Below are 19588 nucleotides of genomic sequence, written 5' to 3'. Positions count from 1 at the left end.
TACCCTCCAGCTGAGCTCTTTTTAACATTTTAAACATAACACCATTGATTTTCATGTACACTGCGAAAAAAAAAAAAAAAAAAAAACTGTTTTAAAAGTCCATATGAGAATTTCTGAAACTGAAGTCGTCACAGTCACGTACGGCGTCAGCGCTGTATCAAGTCGGACAAAATTTCTAACCGGCATCCACTGCTTCAAGTCACGCGACGATCGGTCTTGCGCAGCCGCAGAGCTGCATGAAGTCAACCAGCCTTCACTCTTCCTGTCTGGTAAGAAATTTATTACCTAGCATCGGGACAACACCCTGTTTTCATTTTTTGTTTAAAAGTGGTGAAAATGAACGTCTCTGTATTGCTCGGAGTGTGTGCACTCTTCCTGTCTGGTAAGAAATTTATTTGTTTCACTATTTCTTCATTTAAACGGTAAAAACAAATGGCGCTGTGACGTTGACTAGTTATAATTTTGTGCCAGTTTTGATAACTGTAAAACTCGCTATAGCTGTTTTAAGTAGTGTTTCAGATGACAATGCTATCCACCTTTTTCCTCAACGCGGAAGTGAGCCTATAGGTGATACTTTCGTTTCATTAGCCGCTATAGGAAAATAACGAGGAGAATAACAACGTGCAGTAAACGGTAAAACTGTTTGCAGTACAAACCAGTGTGTTCATTAAGATAACAGATTAAAATAATATGATAGGACACATCAATTGTCAATATCAAGCCTTAAAACGAACTGTTTTGTAAAGCTAAAAATAGCTGGAATGCAAATGAGACCGGAAGTCGATGTTTTTAAGAGGAATTACATTACATTCACACATTATGATCAGTGCATACCATAGACTAGGCTTGTTTGAGATGCATCTTGGAGAGTAGGTGGCTGCAGTAAGGGGAGGGGTCAAAAAGACCTTTGAAGTCGGACACTTCCCGAATCTCGCTGTTTTGTCGCCTGCAAAACGTCAGCAATGGAGGAGATCGCGTTTCGCGTTTTTTATCACAGACGAAGTGGATGTAATCGAAATACCACAGTTTTGTCATCATGTGCATCAATTCATTTGTTCTGCTGAACACAAAGGAGGAAATTTAGAAGAATGTTTGCAAACACCAACTTTCTGCCACCATTTCACGTCCATAGTATTTTTTCATACTATGCAAGTCAAAGCTGTTTTGTAGCAAACATTCTTCAGAATTTCTTCCCTTGTTTTAGGCCAGATCCTGACACTTCTCAGATGAAACCACACAAAGATGAGGCATAATGGCTAAAAACAGTCCATTTAGGTTGTGTATGTGTGCATGTATATTTTTAATGGATTGATTTATTAATTCACACAAACATACAATAGATTAAAGTGAAAATTACAAGGAAGAATTCTAATCTAAATTAAATTAAATAAACGCATGTCCTTATTCTTAACTTCACTAGGCGTGTTTTGTTTTTGTTTAGTTCGCATGTAAATATAAATCTAATTCTTAGAATAAAGAGAAAAAAGTATCAGTTGACATTCTCAGCCAATGAGCATGAAGCTGTGTCGCCAGTCAGTCGTTTCCCATCATGCTCTTGAACAGCGCAGTCGGTGGAGAGTAGCTGCGCTCGACTGCTCAATCCGACACAGCCCCCTCGCCGTCGCAAGAGTTTTTTGGCACACGTCAGCATGACATCAGAGCAAGGCGGACGTAACTCGGACACTTTTCTAACCGGCATGCATCTCGCGGTGATCACCGGTGATCGGTTCTGCGCAGATTTTGCTAATCTCAAACAAGCCTAGTATTAAAACATGGACGTAGTGTCCGTGACGTCACCCATAGACTACTCAAGAGTGGTTTTGAAGCTCAAAGTGTGGCGGAGCGGGCCATCGTCATCTTGGCAGGGCGTCACCGCACGACTCTCCCGGATAATCGAAAAATGGGCAAAAAGGCGGGAGCTGGTTGCTGAAACCACGCCCACCTAGCGCGACGGCATTGTCAGCAGCGCCAATCCACCTGTCACTCAAGTGGCCATGCCCTTAATTAGGCAGAACTTTAAGGCTTAATATAATTTAAACGGATAAGTTCTCCCCAAAATTCACCCCCCTCACAGTTGTCATGAAGGGCAAAATGAACTATATAGACCCAAATCATTTTTTGAACCAGGCTGTAAACATGTATTTTTTTCTGCTGTAAAGTTGGGCATTTTAACATGGGGAGTCTATGGGACTGACTCACTTTTGCAGCCAGCCTCAAGTGGAATTACAGTTTTTAGTCCACTTCCTTATTGGCTTCACGAGAAATAGCACGAGGTTTCCGCTCGATAAATACCTATAAATACCTAGACGCCTCATTGGCCGCTTTGAGCCGTTGCTGCGACATGTCCGCCATGCTTGTGAGGGAAAGACTGCCTTTAATATAAATGGAAGTAAACAGGGGAGCTGCAGTTTTTTCTGGATAAAAGCATGATAACGTTCACATTTATCAACCGATTTCAGAGGTTTGTGATCTACATGCAGTTAAAAATCACTTTGCCTCCAGTTATTTATTTAGGTTTGGAAAATTATTAATTTTCGTAAGAAACTGTGAACACTCACACTTGTCTCACTTGTTGGAATAATACAGAATAGACAAAAATTAAGAATAAATTAAAAGTAAATGATAAAGTAAAATAAATAATCGTGAAATGTAGTTGTATAAATAGTATATGTGTAATAATTATTAAACAAATTAAGACACAAACACAAAAAAATTGTGGACGTGAATTCCAAATTGTGTTTAATTAATGAGCTCCTTAAGTATAATATATACATGTACACACACACACACACACCCACAAAATGGGTGGTTTAGTTGTGATGACAAAACTTGACTAATAAAGAATAATTCTACCCGCTTCCCTCAAGATTTTCCTATATTTTATTCAATTAATGAGTAAAATAATGTAAACAACTTGACGATGCTTGACATTTTGTTCTACAATGCAAAATTACATACACCCATGCAGAAAACACAAATTTTAAAACAGTTTTTTATTTTTACCCCATATATGGTAATACATGTTTGTGGTGTGAATGTGTGCAGTTTACGTTGTACAACAAAATAAAAAAGTATAGTTTATATTTTACACAGACCAGAAAATTAATAATCATTATTACAACATCAAGGGCAATAATAAACAATGATTTTGTCATGATATTGCAGCTTGACTCACTGTGAATTCCTGTGTTTTTCATTTCTAGGCTATTTACATGATGTAGTTTTTGTGTAATTACACATACAGTACATGATCAAGCATTAAACAGCCTGTGTAAATCATTTTAAAGCAGTCTATAGTATTGTGATTGACTGAAGAAACTGGTTATATTTAAATAATAATAATTAATAATTCCTTACATTTATGTAGCGCTTTTATATAGCGCTCCACCACCAGTGTGCAACATCCACCTACAAATATTTGACAAAAACAACAGAAACATTTAATAAGGTAATTATATTGTTATAAAAATTACCCTTACAAAGATAAAAAATGTTCCTGGAATTCTATTCCAGGGAGAGAGAGAGAGAGAGAGGTTTGAATATGACCAGGGCCAGTCTGGCCATTCATTCAGGACTATTTTTTCTGGATTATTACAAATACAAACACTGGGCGGTGGAAGTATAGCCTTTCTCTCTTGGAAATGCAGAGAACAGCTTTTCTTCAGCTTTCCTTAAGGCTTTCCTTGTCCTGTCTGCAAATGACTATATATATATATATATATATATATATATATATAATATATATATATATATATATATATATATATATTATATTAATATATAGTATATATATAAAATCAGTTCACAGTTTTATGATAAGCTATGAAATCATTATTATAAAGTGATGATAAATAAGTAACGTTAGTGAAGTTAAAGAGAGATGCTTTAGCTCCTTCACTAAACCCTGCTCACTGTACATCTTGTGCTTATAACAAAATTTAGTTTATGATATAAACTACAATATAAGTTAAAACTTAATAAAAATTCATTTAAACTTTGATTTCTTATGAAGTCTCAGCTTTCACAGCTAACTAGCGATATCGCTAACTGTTAATAGTCTGACACTGGTGGCTAAATAAGCTGTCAACATAAAGCTAAAAATGACCAAAAAAACATCCAGAAACAACTGTTGAGTCTTATCTGTGAAAGATAATACCCCGAGAACTGTTTTTATTATTGTGCGACAGTTTGTAGATGCCCAAGCTGCAGACGAGTCAGGTATGTTTTCCTCTGTCCCGATGTGAGAGTTATGGAGAGTTGCCCGCTCCAATATGGCGGCGACGTTGACGTGCGGCCAATGAGGCGTCTAGGTCAGTGGTTCCCAACCTTTTTCAACTCGCGGCCCACACAACTAAACACATATGTTTGCGCGGCCCACTGCAAAAAAATTAACTGACCCTGCTATTGTTGGAATAACAACTTATCACTCATAATAAATAATACTAACTATATTTCAAACAATATCTTTTCATGTTTCATAAATGAGACTTGCGATGGGTCAAACACTAGCTTATTACACCTCCCCCTTCCCCTCTCACATCACACAAAACCCTCCCACAACACCCCCACACTCCCCCCCCCACCATACTATAATAGCTCCTTGGTGCCCTCTATTGGCTGACCTATATCGTAACATCTCCCTTCACATAACAAAGGAAAAGCTCTTGAAATTGAACACAACATAACAGAAGTTAAACAGAAAACCCATTATACAGATTAACATGTTGAACAAAATTATCTGTTATTCTGTGAATAGCTTATTGAGAAGCATGACTTTTTTTTTTTTTTTTTTTTTTTTTTTTTTTTACATGACATAGTCTGTAGAGTATCTAGCAGGCATTTTGATGTTGGACCTGGTTCTTGTGTGTCTTAGAACTGGGACTGTGGGTGGTACGGTAGCTTCTTTGTTTGTTATTTTTGTGCTGTGCGGTGCTTCTCTGAAAACTCTCCTGTCCTCCCCAGTAGTCATCATTTACGGTGGGGGTGGGTCTGCTGGTAAGGTGACTTTGAGCTGTTCATGCACTGGACCAATGTCTTTTCTGGTGCTACGACGGTATTTCTTGCCTTTCACTAGCAGTATGTAGGAACGGTCACTGAGCTGATCAATGCAGATGCCAAGCGCCCATGTACTGGTTGGGTTATTGGGGTGAAAGAAGGACCGCACTGTTGCCCTGAATTATGCTGGCATGTCACGTGGTAGTTATTAGGGTCATGCGTTCGTCTATAGCGAGTTCACACTGCTGCGCGCTTGAATACTATTTTTCTTTGTGACAACTTCTTGCACCACTTAGGATGTAGAAGGGCCTCTCCAGTAGGCAGTGTGGTGCGTGTGTTCTCCTTTGAACATGAGCCTTTGAATGGAGAGCTATCGAGGCCTTCTGTTGGGGGTGTTTCTCCATGCCAGAACTGCTTTCCACAGGTCTCCCCCCTTCCGCAGTGGACTTTTTTATCAGTGTTTTGCTATTGTTTACAGGCCCCTGACTCTGCTTTACCATGCTTTGGCTGTGGATACGGTGATTGATGGAGCATGTGTTAAAGTCCCATTCCTCGGCGAATTCCTGAAAAAAGTCCATGCCAACTGAATGGCGGTCCGTTGTCTGTGAAAAACCTCAAGGGGAATGCCATGTCTGCTGAACTGTCTTTTGCAGCACTCACATAACTGTGGGATGAGGTGTAATCGGGCTTCTGTCTCTATCTCCCAGTAGTCGAATAGTAATCCACCATAATTAGGAACATGGAGTCGTTTCGTTGCATAAATAAATCCATTCCTATTTTAAGGACCATGGAAGGTGAGGTATTTTATGTGAAATCAATGTTTCTTTCTGCTGTTTCACATGGATAGTGTTGCCAAGTGGCACAACTGCTGACAAAGTTTTTGACTTCATCTGTGCTATGCCAGGCCAGAAAAAACTGCCTCACGATGCCCTTTCTCCGGCTAGTCCTCAATTCCAGAGTGTCCAGTGTGGATTTTTTCTAAAAAAGCAGTGGCCGCAGAGCTTCAGGAAATGAGAATCCTCTGTCTTCTTTGAATATCAGGCCACTGTAACCACTGGCTAGTTCCTCCTTGAAAGGACCAGAAATGTTCGCAATAAGCTGTTGACAGCAGATTTGTGGTTGGGCACACCGATGTTTTAAATGCAAAGCAGGTAGCATTTGGAATAGCGATGGCATCTTTGGCATGTGTGTGTTTTGATGGTTTCCAAGTGTCTTTCGTGGAGATATTGATAAACCGCTGGAATGGCTAACTTGTTCAAAGAAGTTCAATTTGAGGTAAGACCCATTGCGTGATTACTGAGGCTGGTGTCTGACATTTGTGAGTGTGTAAATGCTCGTCTGAGGCCGCTCTAGATGAGGAAGTCAGGCGACATGCAAATCCTTGTGCTGGTTTACTGCCGGTGTATCTGGGTTATCTCGTTAGCCTTAATAGCATCCTCTGTAACCGCTTGGGTGCTGTCAGCAAGGGTTTTTTGAAATATCGCTTCAAGTGGCCTGGTGAATCACTATGTACAGTTGAATTGTGGCTCTCTTTCCATGCAGGTACTGGTCATCAATTTATCACACAGCGAAGAACAATGGCAAGGGGCAAAGTTTCTTTTCTCAATCTGAGCATATTGTTGTTCCTGTTGGGTGTCAGTAGTCCTGTACGCAAATGGCTATCAGGTTGGGTCCATTCTTTTCTGGATGGAGGGCTGCCCCTAAGCCTTTCCTCGCTTGGCATCACATTGTCAGTGTGACCTCCTCTTTGTGATGTTCAAGGATTGTCAGTAACCAGGGTAGTGAGTTGTGCTAAATCTTTGATCTCTCTCCAGAGCGGCATCATGCTTTTGTAGCCACGTCCATTCAACATCCTTGTCTGTCAGTCACTGAGAGGTTCCACATATGTCAGACAGACGGGGGAAGGAAACTTGACAAGTAGTTTACAAACCCCCAAAAGCCTTTGGAGGGGATTTACATCGAGTCGGTGTTTTGCATGTGTGCTGGATTGCGTGTTATTTTTCTGCGGAGTCGCGGTTGTAAGCCTTCATTTGTGAGGAGGTGGACCCATGTACTTCACACTAGGGAGCTTCAGCCCGGAAGTTTACTTGCTGTTTTCAGCTTCAAAGTTGACTTCCTCTAGCTCTCTGTAGTAAGGCTGAGATGTTCCTGTTCATGATCTGCTATTGCGTCTTTTGCAGTGTTGCCACAACCATAGACAAGAATGTCATCTGCAAAATCAACACTGACTCCTCTGAGGGCCTGCAATGCTTCATGCTGTCTCTTTGGTTTACTCGTCAGGCTCTCCGTTTTTATTCCGAATGGGCCCCCCCCAAAAAAAAGAAACTCTCGTAGCCACCTGTACCTTCCTTCAGCGAGTCCAAATGTTGGTGAGGTAAGCAGCTTGCGGGCCTCATCCAGCTTTATTTGCCAATAGCCATCCTTAGCATCAAGAACTGTGATAATATCTTTGCATTGGTTATTTCTGGGAGGATTGCTTCAATTGTAGGAATCTGGAAGTGTGATCTGAGCAAAGCTTTGTTCATGGGGCGGAGGATGATGCATATGCGCAGCTTGTCCATTTTCTTTTCTATAACCACCACATGGTTGCTTATCCACGGAAGTCGGTCTCCAGCGTCCCAACCTTTAGTGTGACCCCCCCTTGGTTCCATTTGCTGAATGGCTTTTGATAATTTTCGATTTGATGGGAATAGGTATCCGTCTTGTTAACTGCTGCACAGGCTGGAGTGTGGGGTCAATCTCAAGGTGTAGCTCCCTGGGAGCAGCAATCTGCATCCATTCAAACACATCCTCCGACCTGGAGATTGATTTCAATCCGTTGTGTTGGCGTGCGTCGACAACCTCTTTCGTGGTCAATATTGTATTCCATGGTGGGATGGGTATTTAAGTTAAATTGAGCTTCTGGCAGGTTTCAGCTGAAAGCAGTGGTATATGTGATGTCCATTACTTGAAAATCTGAGGATGGTGTTGTGCCCGTCATGGACTGTTGAGGTCACGTCACCCTTAGGTTGAGTAGCGTGCCTATCATACAGCTTGAGTGTGGCATTGCTGGGCTTAAAGCTGGATTGCCGTCTTGCAGTAAGAGGTGGAGGTCATGAAAACGATTACAGGACCGTGGAGCCTGTGTCTAGACTGGCACTCAGGGTATGATGGGAATTGTGATTGAATGATTTTGCATTATGTGGGGTCAGCTTCAGATTTATAAACCATTTACTTTGGTTGGCTTGCCATGCAGTTTACATGTGAGATGTACCACACTGCATCTGCTTGACTTCCTCCTCAGACTGGATGTCTTCCTCTACTAAATTCAGCTGTGGGTTTGTGTTGTTTTTGTTTGCAAGCGCAGAAATAAGTTTGTCGCAAAATGATTTAAGCGTCATCTCGCCTCCACATGTTTTACAGGTTACACCATAAGCGGGGCATTTAGCTTTTTGCATGCAGTGATCCGGACAGTCACCAAATGGCATGAGTTGTTATGTTGCCTTTTTGTGATCTTCGAATCGTTTGTGCTGTTTGTACCCCTGCCTGCTGTGCGTTCAGAATAGTTTTTCTCGTAGAAGTAGCAAGTTGATGGCCCGCAACTCATCTGGCATTGTGCCACAGTTGCTTGTATGCTTTATTTTCTGTATGCTGTTTGCAGTTAGCGTGCCTGTTCACTGAAGAGCTTCTTCAAACTACCTTGAGGCAGATAAGGCGTGAGACTGAGCAGAAGTGTCTGAAACATTAGATAGGTCTGGAAGTCCCCGTGTAGTACTTCACTCTGTTATCATCACCACTCAGAAAAGTTCTCATTCATCTGGTACTCTTCAAGCTCCTCCTTCAGCTTTGCTGTTTTCCTCCAAAAGACTGGTTGATAACATTCCGTCTAGATGAGCAGAGTGCACATTCCTGTGCCGGGGATGGTGGCTGCTCCTGGTGTTGTCCCGGGGATGGTGGCTGCTCCTGGTGTTGTCCCGGGGATGGCGGCTGCTCCTGGTGCTGGGTCCTGCGATTTACTTGTCGCAGAAATCTCACTTCATCTGTTTGCTTAACTTCACTGTGGCCTAACCGCAAAGATGGTTTCCAGTCAGGGTGGTTCTCCAACATCTCATATGATGGTTTACCTAGAACAGAATAATTTGATTAAGAAAAATCATAAAATGAATCAATGCTTTAAGCTGGAAAACTCATTACATTAAAACATCTTGCAGAAAAAAGGCTAAGGATATGAGGGAACAATGCATCTTGTGATGTCCTCCAAAGTGGGGAAAAGTTAGTGTAGAGAACCACTGTGTGGGGCAAACACATTACTGCGAGCTCATTTCACCGACAAGCAAGCATAATGTCATGAACAGAATCTCAACTAGTTTTGTTAAAAAACAACAACACTGATGGTTGGCCATCAAGTATTTTCAAAGAAACAACAGTTTGGTAGATACAGTGCTAAGCATAAGTGAATAGACCCATGCTAAAGTTGACTAAAAAGAGGAATAAAAAAATTCATCTTTTGGAAATTGATCTTATTGCCTTAATTTAAAAAATCCAACCTTTAAGGACACCAATTTTCTTTGTGAATGAATAATGTATCGTAAATAAATAAAAGTTATTCCTTAAAATACAGGGTGCATAAGTCTGGACAACCCATGTTAAATTCCCATTGAGACAGGCAGATTTTTAAAGGCCAGTTATTTTATGGATCCAGGATACTATGCATCCTGATAAAGTTCCCTTGGCTTTTGGAATTAAAATAGCCCAACATCAACACATACCCTTACTACCATACCTAGATATTGGCATGGTTTATTTCAATTAGCCTAATAGCTGGTTTGAGTTGCATTGAGAGGTGATCTTTTGGAAACTACCCCATGCCAATCTCTAGGCAGGGTGATTTTTCCTAATTTTTTTTAATTAAAGCAATAAGATCAATTTACAAAATATGATTTTTATTCCTCTTTTTAGTGAAATTTAGCATGGATGTATTCACTTATGCTTAGCACTGTAGTTAGCTAGCAGGCTAGGCAACAACGTCAGGTGCACTTCGTGACTTTAAGAGCTGGCAACATAAACACATTTAAAGAATTTTTAGAGAACTTACCCGAATGAAAATGCAGAGAACACACTCTCATCGACTCGGAGATGCGGTCGAAAGTAATGTCCTTTCTTCTAATTGTTGCCACCCAAGAAATCCGACGTCTCTTTGTCACATCGGAGACATGCTCTCCCTCATGCTTTTTCCATGTAGGGAACCGAAAAAACTGTAACAAATGGTTCCTACGGTTTCCACGACAATCGTGTGAGACACTGGAGCAGTTTTTTTACACAGCAGTGTTTTCCAGGCATTCTCGAATAGTGCGACAACCTCCTCTACTACCAATGTAAACAATGAACTTTGCTGGCGGGGTATCCTCCCAAGATGGCGGAAAGGGGAGGAGACGCGGTCTCTGGGGGCGGGGCGCTGTGTCGTGACGACATCTCCTCATACGCAATAAAGCGATTTAGAAATCGCGCACGCTCAAATCGTGATTTTATGACAATTTCTATCCCACAGCCCTAGAATGAACTGGCAATTAACAGAAAATAACTCGGGCTTATTTAAGTATATATATATATATGAAATGATGTTATTATATTATGACTTAGACATTTTTACATATATTAACAACATTATTATTTATTTTGATAGTAATTAGCGGCCCAAAATAAATAACAAAGCGAACCACAATCTGTCCAAGACCAAAAAGAGCTGCATTTACACACTAGGTATTTATATGTCTATGATCAGCGGTACATGATACCTCTATGGCAAGATTCTAAAGATTCTTTTGAGCTGAAAAGCGATGTTTGGTTTTATTTAAAACATTACAGAGTATGTTGATATATCATACATTTATTATTATTAAATGTACTATTACTGTGTTAATTACTGTGGTTTCTTCAATGACACATGATTAAGTTCAGTTGCTTTTAAAAGGCTTGATGGACTTAACTTGACCCTAATAAACATACTACAACTCTTTATTGTGCAGTAATTTTTTTTTATATGGTCAATGTCTACTTCTTCATAATGTGTTGTATTGGTTTGTTTAATGGCACACATTCCAGTTCATTAGCTTTTGAAAAGAGGGTCGCACCGCTCCAAAACAAGTTGCTAAATATTTATTTGACCCTAAAGAACACACTACAAGTCTTTAATGTGCAATTATTTGCTCTTTTTGTTCAATTTCTACCATTACTGTATTCTATGGGGTTCTTTATTGCGACACCGTCCAGATCAATAGCTTTTGAAGAAAGACACTGACTTAACCATTACATATTGTAAAATATTCAGTTTACATTAAATAACACACTACAGCTTTTGAATGTACAATTATTTGCTCCATGTGTACATTTGACACTGCAAGTGTGTTGCATTTGATTCTTCTATTATCCAGTTCATTTGCTTTCAAAAGGCTCGATGGACTGTTCTAGAACATTGTGGAAAATCTTAATTTGGCCGTAATAAACATACTATAACTCTTTATTTTGCAATCATTTGCTTTATATGGTCAATAACTACTCTTAAATGATAAATTATTCAGTTCAGGGGAAGTCGTGGCCTAGTGGTTAGAGAGTTTGACTCCTAATCCTAAGGTTGTGGGTTCGAGTCTCGGGCCGGCAATACCCCGACTGAAGTGTCCGTGATCAAGGCACTGAACCCCCAACTGCTCCCCGGGGGCCGCAGCATAAATGGCTGCCCACTGCTCCGGGTGTGTGTTCATGTGTGTGTGTGTTCACTGCTGTGTGTGCGCACTTTGGATGGGTTAAATGCAGAGCACAAATTCTGAGTATGGGTCACCATACTTGTACAAGTGATACAAGTAAAATAACAGTGTATTTATGTAACACACTAAACACTAATGAGACACAAAAATCTTTATGTTGTAGAACATACACATAATAAGCCTAGCAGGGATAAAATAATTTAAGAAATTTCTAGTGACATTTTGTATTGGTTTCTTCAATGACACATTAACCAATTCAATAGCTTTTAGAATTCTTTCTAGAATTTCTACTAGCAGTATGCTGTGTAGATTTTTTTCAGTGCATATCATCCAGTTCAATATCTTTTTTTAGTATTCGGTTGTTAAGTGGCGACGTAAGAAGTGCTGTTTCCGGGTCCAAGCCTCAACTCGCTTCTCTTGAGAATACTAACGTTACCTCGGCAGCCGTTTATGAGCACTGTTTATTCATATTAAACATTTAAGCTAAACGTTTTTAAACTTATGGTGTACACTACAGTCTCCATGCTCACAGCGTCCCAAACACAAATAATTGTTATATTTATTTATTTCTATTTATATAAGTGTAATAAAGACTTGAGATCATAAATACATCAAGAGACTCATTCTGAACTAACTTAAAGTTGAGACCATTCATGACAATTTGTATCATATATGACTGACATTTTATATAATTTAAAAAGCCAACCAGCAATTTATGTTAAAGTTTCACTGAACATAAGTTTCAAAAGGGATTTTAACAAGAGAAATATGATGATAGAAATTGAACATATAGAGCAAATAATTGCACATTAAAGACTTAAAGTGTCTTCTTCAGGATCAAATAAATATTTAGCAACTTGTTTTGGAGCGGTGCGACCCTCCTTTGGAAAATTTATTGAATTGGATAATGTGTCATTGAAGAAAACCATAAAACACAGTGAAGGTACAAATTGAATATATATGTGAGGTGCAAATGTTTAAGTAACCATCTTGAAAAACGTTTTGCCACTAATTTTTTAACTGTTCACCCAAAATAAACATTCTGTTTGCTGTCATGCTTTCTGAGTACTTGTCAGTAATCTGATGGATTCAGTACCATGGACAGTGATATTTCTGTAGGACTAAACATCATTCGATGCACTTGAATTGTAATATTGTGAAAGTTTAATATTAAACTTAACTAATAAACTAAGTGAATAAAACAGCAAGACATGGGCTGGCCATTTTTTTCATTCAACAAAACCAAAACAAATAAAAAATCAAATCCCTTTCATAGGTCACTTCGATGCTGCGGTGACGTCACCGTTTGGGAACACATGGGCTGTAGCATCAACATTATCCTACATAGTGTTCCAACTTGTTTTGGAGCAGTTGGCCCATGCTTTCAAAACCTATTGAAATAAATCATATGTCATTGTTAAACACAGTTCTTGTTCATTTTGAGGCAAATAAATAAAAACAGTTGTAAAATGAAGTGCAGGAGATTACAAAAAAACCAAAACAAATCTGGAATGTTACCAAATTACAGTTCATGTAGGCTACATGTTCATTTTTTTCATTTCCTTAACATCTTTTCAAACAATAATTGTAATGCAAATTTTTATTGTTGCTAAAGGAAAATCTATAGCATTAGAATATATAATGTGAGTGATATTTGCTGGCACATCTGTAGTTGGCTAAAATGTATTTGGCTGTTTGCACACAATGAAAAAAAAAAAAACTTTTTAGACGGTCTCTATCTTGTTTGTCACACTATGTTGGATATTCAGTGGACGTTCGCTAGTAAGTATGCCATTAAAACAATACTTGAAAAATGTAGTAGGTTGAGAATCATGTCACTGAATAGAATTAGCCAAAAAATTATTTTATAGCACATTAAATTAGAAAGTTATTGAACGCGGAAGTCCGAATTAGGCCTATAGCTTCCGGAAAAGTCCGGATGAATACAGAAACATGAGAAGTTTAATGGTGTCGCTATTATAGAGAACAATGTCACTTATGAATATTTAACAGTAGGGCTGATATGAAGTATCTTATTTTGTTCGCTGTTTTTAAATGCTGTTTATGTGGGACGGAGGGTTTGGGGGTCGGGCATTAGTTAATGTAGCAAAACCATGGTTAATTTGTGGTTACCATTAGGGCTGTGCGATATGGGGAAAATATCTAATTTATATGAATTATCATATGCAGTAAAAGACAACAACACTCAAACATTGTAAAGGGTTTTTTCACAAACTCGACTGGCTTCTCTCCTGAATGATTTTATGTGAGTCTCATCTGCTCACGATTCATCCACTTACAGTTATTTTTTTAGATGTACAAAACAGCTCATTATGCTACTCTATACTGTCACGTGGTATTTCTTATATTTTATTTCAATGTATGTCAAAATTAAACACACTTCACAAATAGTTTTACTTCCTGCTTCACTAGTCTGTTCTTGTAGTTGTACTGTTATTTTAGTATTCTTCTAGTTATTTACAGGAAAAAAGTAAGCTATTTATGTGCAAGATATCCAATTTGATAGCATCAAATTGGATATCTTGTACATAAATAGCTTACTTTTGTTTCACAAAATAAGGGGGATATTTTTAATGTCTCTAAAATAGGCTGTACTGAATATCTCAGTGTCATGCAAAACCAAACACATTGACTTTTTCCACAAAATAATTGGACAATAAACCTGTATTTTGAAATGACAGGTAATTAGAAAATAAAAGCACTATTTTAATCCTAAACATGAAGTAGTATTACTGAGTTCTGATATGGAGGAAAGCTAGATTATTTACCAGCTCTTTAAAGTGTTGTTAGTTAACAGGGGTTGAAGAGAATATGAAAATATGCAGTGATCGCTATTATGTATTATGTATGTTTTTTTTTTTTTTTTTTTTTTTGAATTATGAAATGTACAATATCATCCTTGAGACTCATATTCAGAGTGAATATATAAGTAAATGATATTTATATGTTTGTATATTTTGCTTGTTACATTTATAATCTATGCATTCTGAATCTGTTACAAAAAATATCACATCACTTTACTGATGTATATTTTTGTCCCACTATCCCAGATTTATAATGAATGTTCATCTCTTCAACAGCTGTTTCCAGTGATGGTGAAGAAGTATTGTCAGTGCCTGTGTCTGTGGAGGGAGATCCAGTCACTATAAACACTGATGTGACAGTAACCCCACAACAAAATATAAAATGGTATTTTAATGACATTCGCATCGCTCAGATAATTGGAGGTCAGAGTTATATCTGTACAGATGCTGAGTGTCCTGAGACATTCAGAGACAGACTGAAGCTGGATCATCAGACTGGATCTCTGACCATCATGAACTCAAGGACCACAGACTCTGGACTTTATCGACTACAGATCAGCAGCAGAATCAGTAACACGATCTTCAATGTTACAGTCATTGGTAAGTATGCATCTCTATCACCTTCACATGCATGTCAAATAATTAACACAACTAACACATGCTGTTCACAAAACTGTTATTACAACCATATGAACAACCATAATATATATATATATATATTTTCAGCAATCTCTGCAATCTGATAAGTATCTTTCTTATATAGTATTCTGTTCTAATGAAAAAAAAGAACAGAGACCAAGATTGATTTGATTTCTGACAGAGACTCACACTATTTCATATTTAATCTTTTTTTTTTTTAAGCATTCTGACACTCAAAGTGGATCTTACAAAGTACATATACTTCACGTTCTTAATTCTGTTTATTACTTTAAAACTAATTTAGTGTATTTTGTGAATGAATGTTAAAATATAATCAGCTACCAACATGGGTGGTGCTGTTGAAATGTGTGGGTAGACTAAATGCAAGCAACAACGGCTTCCAAAACTATAAAATATTAACAAGACTCAATATTTTCCCAGACCTTCAATGGGCTAATATTCATCAGGGGTCTAAGGGTCAATCTTTATCAACTACATAGAAACCATTTTCACAGCACTTTCTTGTTGTACATTTTTGTTCCACTATCCCAAATGTCATTTAGTATTATCAGTTTATTTCTGTTCAGGTACATCTGGTGCGGATAGAGACGTGTCAGTGATGGAGGGAGATTCAGTCACTCTTCACACTGATATAAAAACAAACCAAAATGACAGAATTAAATGGTTTTATAATGACACTCGCATCGCTCAAATAAATGGAGGTCAGAGTTTGATCTGTACAGATGTTCAGTGTCCTGAGAGATTCAGAGACAGACTGAAGCGATTGGCTGATCAAGAGCAACAGCAGAATCAGTGCAAGGATTTTCTTTGTTTATGTAAACGGAAAGTACAGATCATCAGCAGCAGCAGCGCCAGCAGCAGTGAAAAGAACGTCAATATTACTGTCCGTGGTGAGTCATTTAACATTTAAAATTAACGTTTAAAACCGTAATTTGTTTAGACACAAGTCCCACACTACAAATAACCAAAACAGTTAAGAATTAAGGTTACACTGGATATTTCAAAAGAATATAAGCATTATGGATATACTGATATTTATATACAAACTCCTATTTATTAAGAACTGGCTGTTCCAAAACGTTGTTGTTGTTTGTCCTTTTGACATTTATTTCTGTGAAAGTAAAAAAAATAATTTTGGATTGAATGGTTTAATAATAATAATAAAGAATTCCCAACTTGACCATGAAGAAAGTGTTTTTATAGGCGCAGTTGTTCAAAGTTGAGCTGGCTAGCATTGTAGCATTGTTATGCTTAAAACAAACAATCACGTGAGTTATCGTTAGTTTGAATAGTGACAGGATTTTTTGTTTTATTTATGTATTTAAAAAAATTGTTAACTACATTTTTTGAGAACGGTTGTTAACTACACGTTCAGTTCCATCAATCTAAAGTTTTAAATCAAATCAATATGATCAGTGTGTTTTACAGATAAAATATGCAATTCAAAATATGAAACAATATGGAAAAACTATTTTTCAAGATATATGTACCTCATTTGTTGTACAATATATGTAAGGCCAAGTTTTCAGCTTCAAGAATAAACCAATCTAGCAGAATTTGTTCTTCACACAGATTATAAATGTGTTTGTGTATATTATATCAGTGACATCCGGACCTTTTAATTCTGTTTACCTGTATGCTAATTGCTGTTATTATGATTTCCCTTTATATCATAATCGTAATAAGTCATGTTGATTCATTGCTGCACAGGGAATCGCTTGTTTACTTTGTGTCTCCACATTGATGGTTATAATAATTATATAATAATTGCACTTGTGTTTTTTTATTAATTGTGCAGCTGTAATATTACATACACATTCATGTTCATATACAGTATGTAGATCACATTAAACATTTGCTGTGAAAGTTGATTTTATAGTTTACACCATTAGAACAGTTTGATTTAAAGCAAAGAGTTGTGTGGCATTTTTCTTCAGCAAAAGGTTCTCTAGCATCTGTTGGTTTGTGTTTCAGGTGTTCCTGAAGGAGATGAAATCAAGAGAAAGTCAGTGAAGGAGGGAGAATCTGTCACTTTAGATCCTTGTGTAGAAAGAAAAGCAAAAAATTTGATGAGCTGGTATTTTAATGACATTTGCATCGCTGAAATCAATGGCCATCAGAGTGAGATCTGTACAGTTGATCAGTGTAAAGAGAGATTCAGAGACAGACTGAAGGTGAATCAGACTGGATCTCTGACCATCATGAACACCAGAACCACAGACGCAGGACTTTATAAACTGGAGATCACTAGCAGCAGATTCAGCATTCACCGTCGTCGTCGCCGCAGCATCAGTGTCACCAGTGTGAAAAGATTCAGTGTATCAGTCATTAGTGAGTATAATTCCTCTTTTCCTTAAGGAATTTTATAATGCAGGTCACTATTTTTAAAATCCAGGCAGTAATAATGACTGTCTGTATTTATTGTTTCAGAATTAGGCTTGTCTTCAGGTGCTGTAGCAGGAATAGTTCTTGCTGTTCTGTTTGTGGCTGCTGTTCCTGTGTTGGTGCGATTTACTATAACAGAAACCAGTTTTACACCAGTACAACAGGAAGTAAGTATTACAGGATATAACAAGATATGTGATTTTATTGTGCAGATTGATTTAAAAGAACCCCATTACACTGCAAAATAATTATATGTTGTAAATACAAACATTATTGGAGTTATTTTTTACAAAAAAATATATAATTTCAGTTAAAATGTCATATTTAATTCCACCTATTACTTGCTTCCTTGTAATTATTTGTGAAATTTTCTAAGAATTTCAGTGTTTGACTACATTAATATTTTTATGTAGTTATAATTAATTATATAATTTATGTATCACAATTGGTGTTACAGCAAGTCAGGATGTAATACAAATGAACACTGTAAAACTTCTAATGAAGAATTAGAAGCTGCTGCTTATCATTTCCCTTCACTGAAATAAGTGGTCGACGTTTGCTCGACGTGCGTGTGATATCCATGCGCATGTGCTGTGTGTGTGTGTGTGTGTGTGTGTGCGTGTATGTGTGTGTGTGTGTGTGTGTGTGTGTGTGTGTGTGTGTTCAAGGAATCATCGCAGCAGAGTGAAACATTCAAAAGTGTGGGCTTGTTACAAAACTAAGAGACACCGGTGTCAGATGCAATATATGCAGAAGTGTAATAGTGAACGAAGGAGGCAATACAAGTAATATAATGAAACATTTACTAACAAAACACAACATCTACCTCAAGCAATGCACTGTACTATGTCTCCCAGCTCTAGCTCCAACTGCTCACATCAAGACACATCCACATCAAATGTCAATTCAGCGGTAGAGTTACTCTCACAAGTTTTATTTGTGTGCTGTTCTAACATTTGCTTATTCAGAGCGCGTCCACCCGAAGCGTCCATATACTAAAATGCCAGTCAAACAGCACCTGATTACTTAGTTATATTAGTTATCGTCTGATTGTGCTAATACTGTCAAAAAACACACAAGGTTTACATATAAACACAGTTAATTATGTATAAAGTGAAAGTAAACAGACAAGAGAGAAATGGGTGCGTGCATCTCTTAAAGGGATAGTACTAAACATACTGCAGCTTGTCATTAAAGTAAATTCATTGTACTCATGTCAAATTCTGTCATTATTTACTCAGTCATGTTGTACCAAACATGTATTAATTTGCATTTATTCTTGTGCTGATCACAAAAGAAAATATTTTGAAAAATGTGGGTAACCAAACAGTTGCTGGTCCCCATTGACTTTGATAGTAGAAAAAAAAAAATATGAAAGTCACTGGGGACCAGCAACTGTTTAGTTTCCCACATTCTTCAAAATAGAACTTATTATATTCAACAGAAATTCCTTCAATGTTAATAAAATAAAACACAAAGAGAAAAATATATAAATAACCTTAAATTAACAACAAAACTATTCCTTCAATGTTAATAAAATAAAACACAAAGAGAAAAATATATCACTGCTCTTGACTGAATAACTTTAATACAGTTGCTAAAGTTCAGTAGTAATGAAATAACTTGAAATTTTCAACAACTTTTCACTTCATATCTTTTTGCACCAAATAGTATCGATAACAGTATCGATAAGTCCCGGTATCGATAAGCGGTATCGGTATCGATATCGATAAAATGTAAACGATACCCATCCTTAGTGAAGACTGCGCATTGTGCACGAGCGCCAAGAGAGAACTTATAAACAGCGGGAACGAGCATTCACCATGATTTAAAAAAAAAAAAACACATTTCAGCGATAGATTGCTTGTTATTTGACACACCAATGAATTTCTTAGCGAATGGAGATGTTTCTTTCTTTTAGGTACATCTGTGCGTGCCACAAGATGTTGCAAAAAGTGGTGGGGTCGTCCCACCCGCAAATTA

General features: G+C 37.6%; 1 protein-coding gene across 1 annotated transcript; it reads left to right on the top strand.

The window, feature by feature from the left end:
* Nucleotides 1-289: 289 nt before the first annotated feature.
* Nucleotides 290-18232, top strand: LOC109100286 (carcinoembryonic antigen-related cell adhesion molecule 1-like). The gene is made up of 5 exons (XM_042756091.1): nt 290-382; nt 14837-15160; nt 15787-16110; nt 17195-17551; nt 17651-18232. The coding sequence occupies exons 1-5, from the start codon at nt 337-339 to the stop codon at nt 17851-17853; spliced, it is 1254 nt and encodes a 417-aa protein (XP_042612025.1). The 5' UTR covers nt 290-336; the 3' UTR covers nt 17854-18232.
* Nucleotides 18233-19588: the final 1356 nt, after the last annotated feature.

Source organism: Cyprinus carpio, unplaced genomic scaffold (genome assembly GCF_018340385.1).
Source record: "Cyprinus carpio isolate SPL01 unplaced genomic scaffold, ASM1834038v1 S000006795, whole genome shotgun sequence".
In the NCBI taxonomy this organism is placed as follows: Eukaryota; Metazoa; Chordata; class Actinopteri; order Cypriniformes; family Cyprinidae; genus Cyprinus; species Cyprinus carpio.
This window is presented reverse-complemented; position numbering and strand designations above follow the sequence as displayed.

Excerpts from the sequence above, each read along its gene's own strand:
- LOC109100286 (XM_042756091.1), top strand. The coding sequence starts at position 337 with ATGAACGTCTCTGTATTGCTCGGAGTGTGTGCACTCTTCCTGTCTG. Across the intron at positions 383-14,836 it reads GTGTGCACTCTTCCTGTCTG|CTGTTTCCAGTGATGGTGAA; the intron begins GTAAGAAATTTA and ends TCTCTTCAACAG. Across the intron at positions 16,111-17,194 it reads CGTCAATATTACTGTCCGTG|GTGTTCCTGAAGGAGATGAA; the intron begins GTGAGTCATTTA and ends TTTGTGTTTCAG.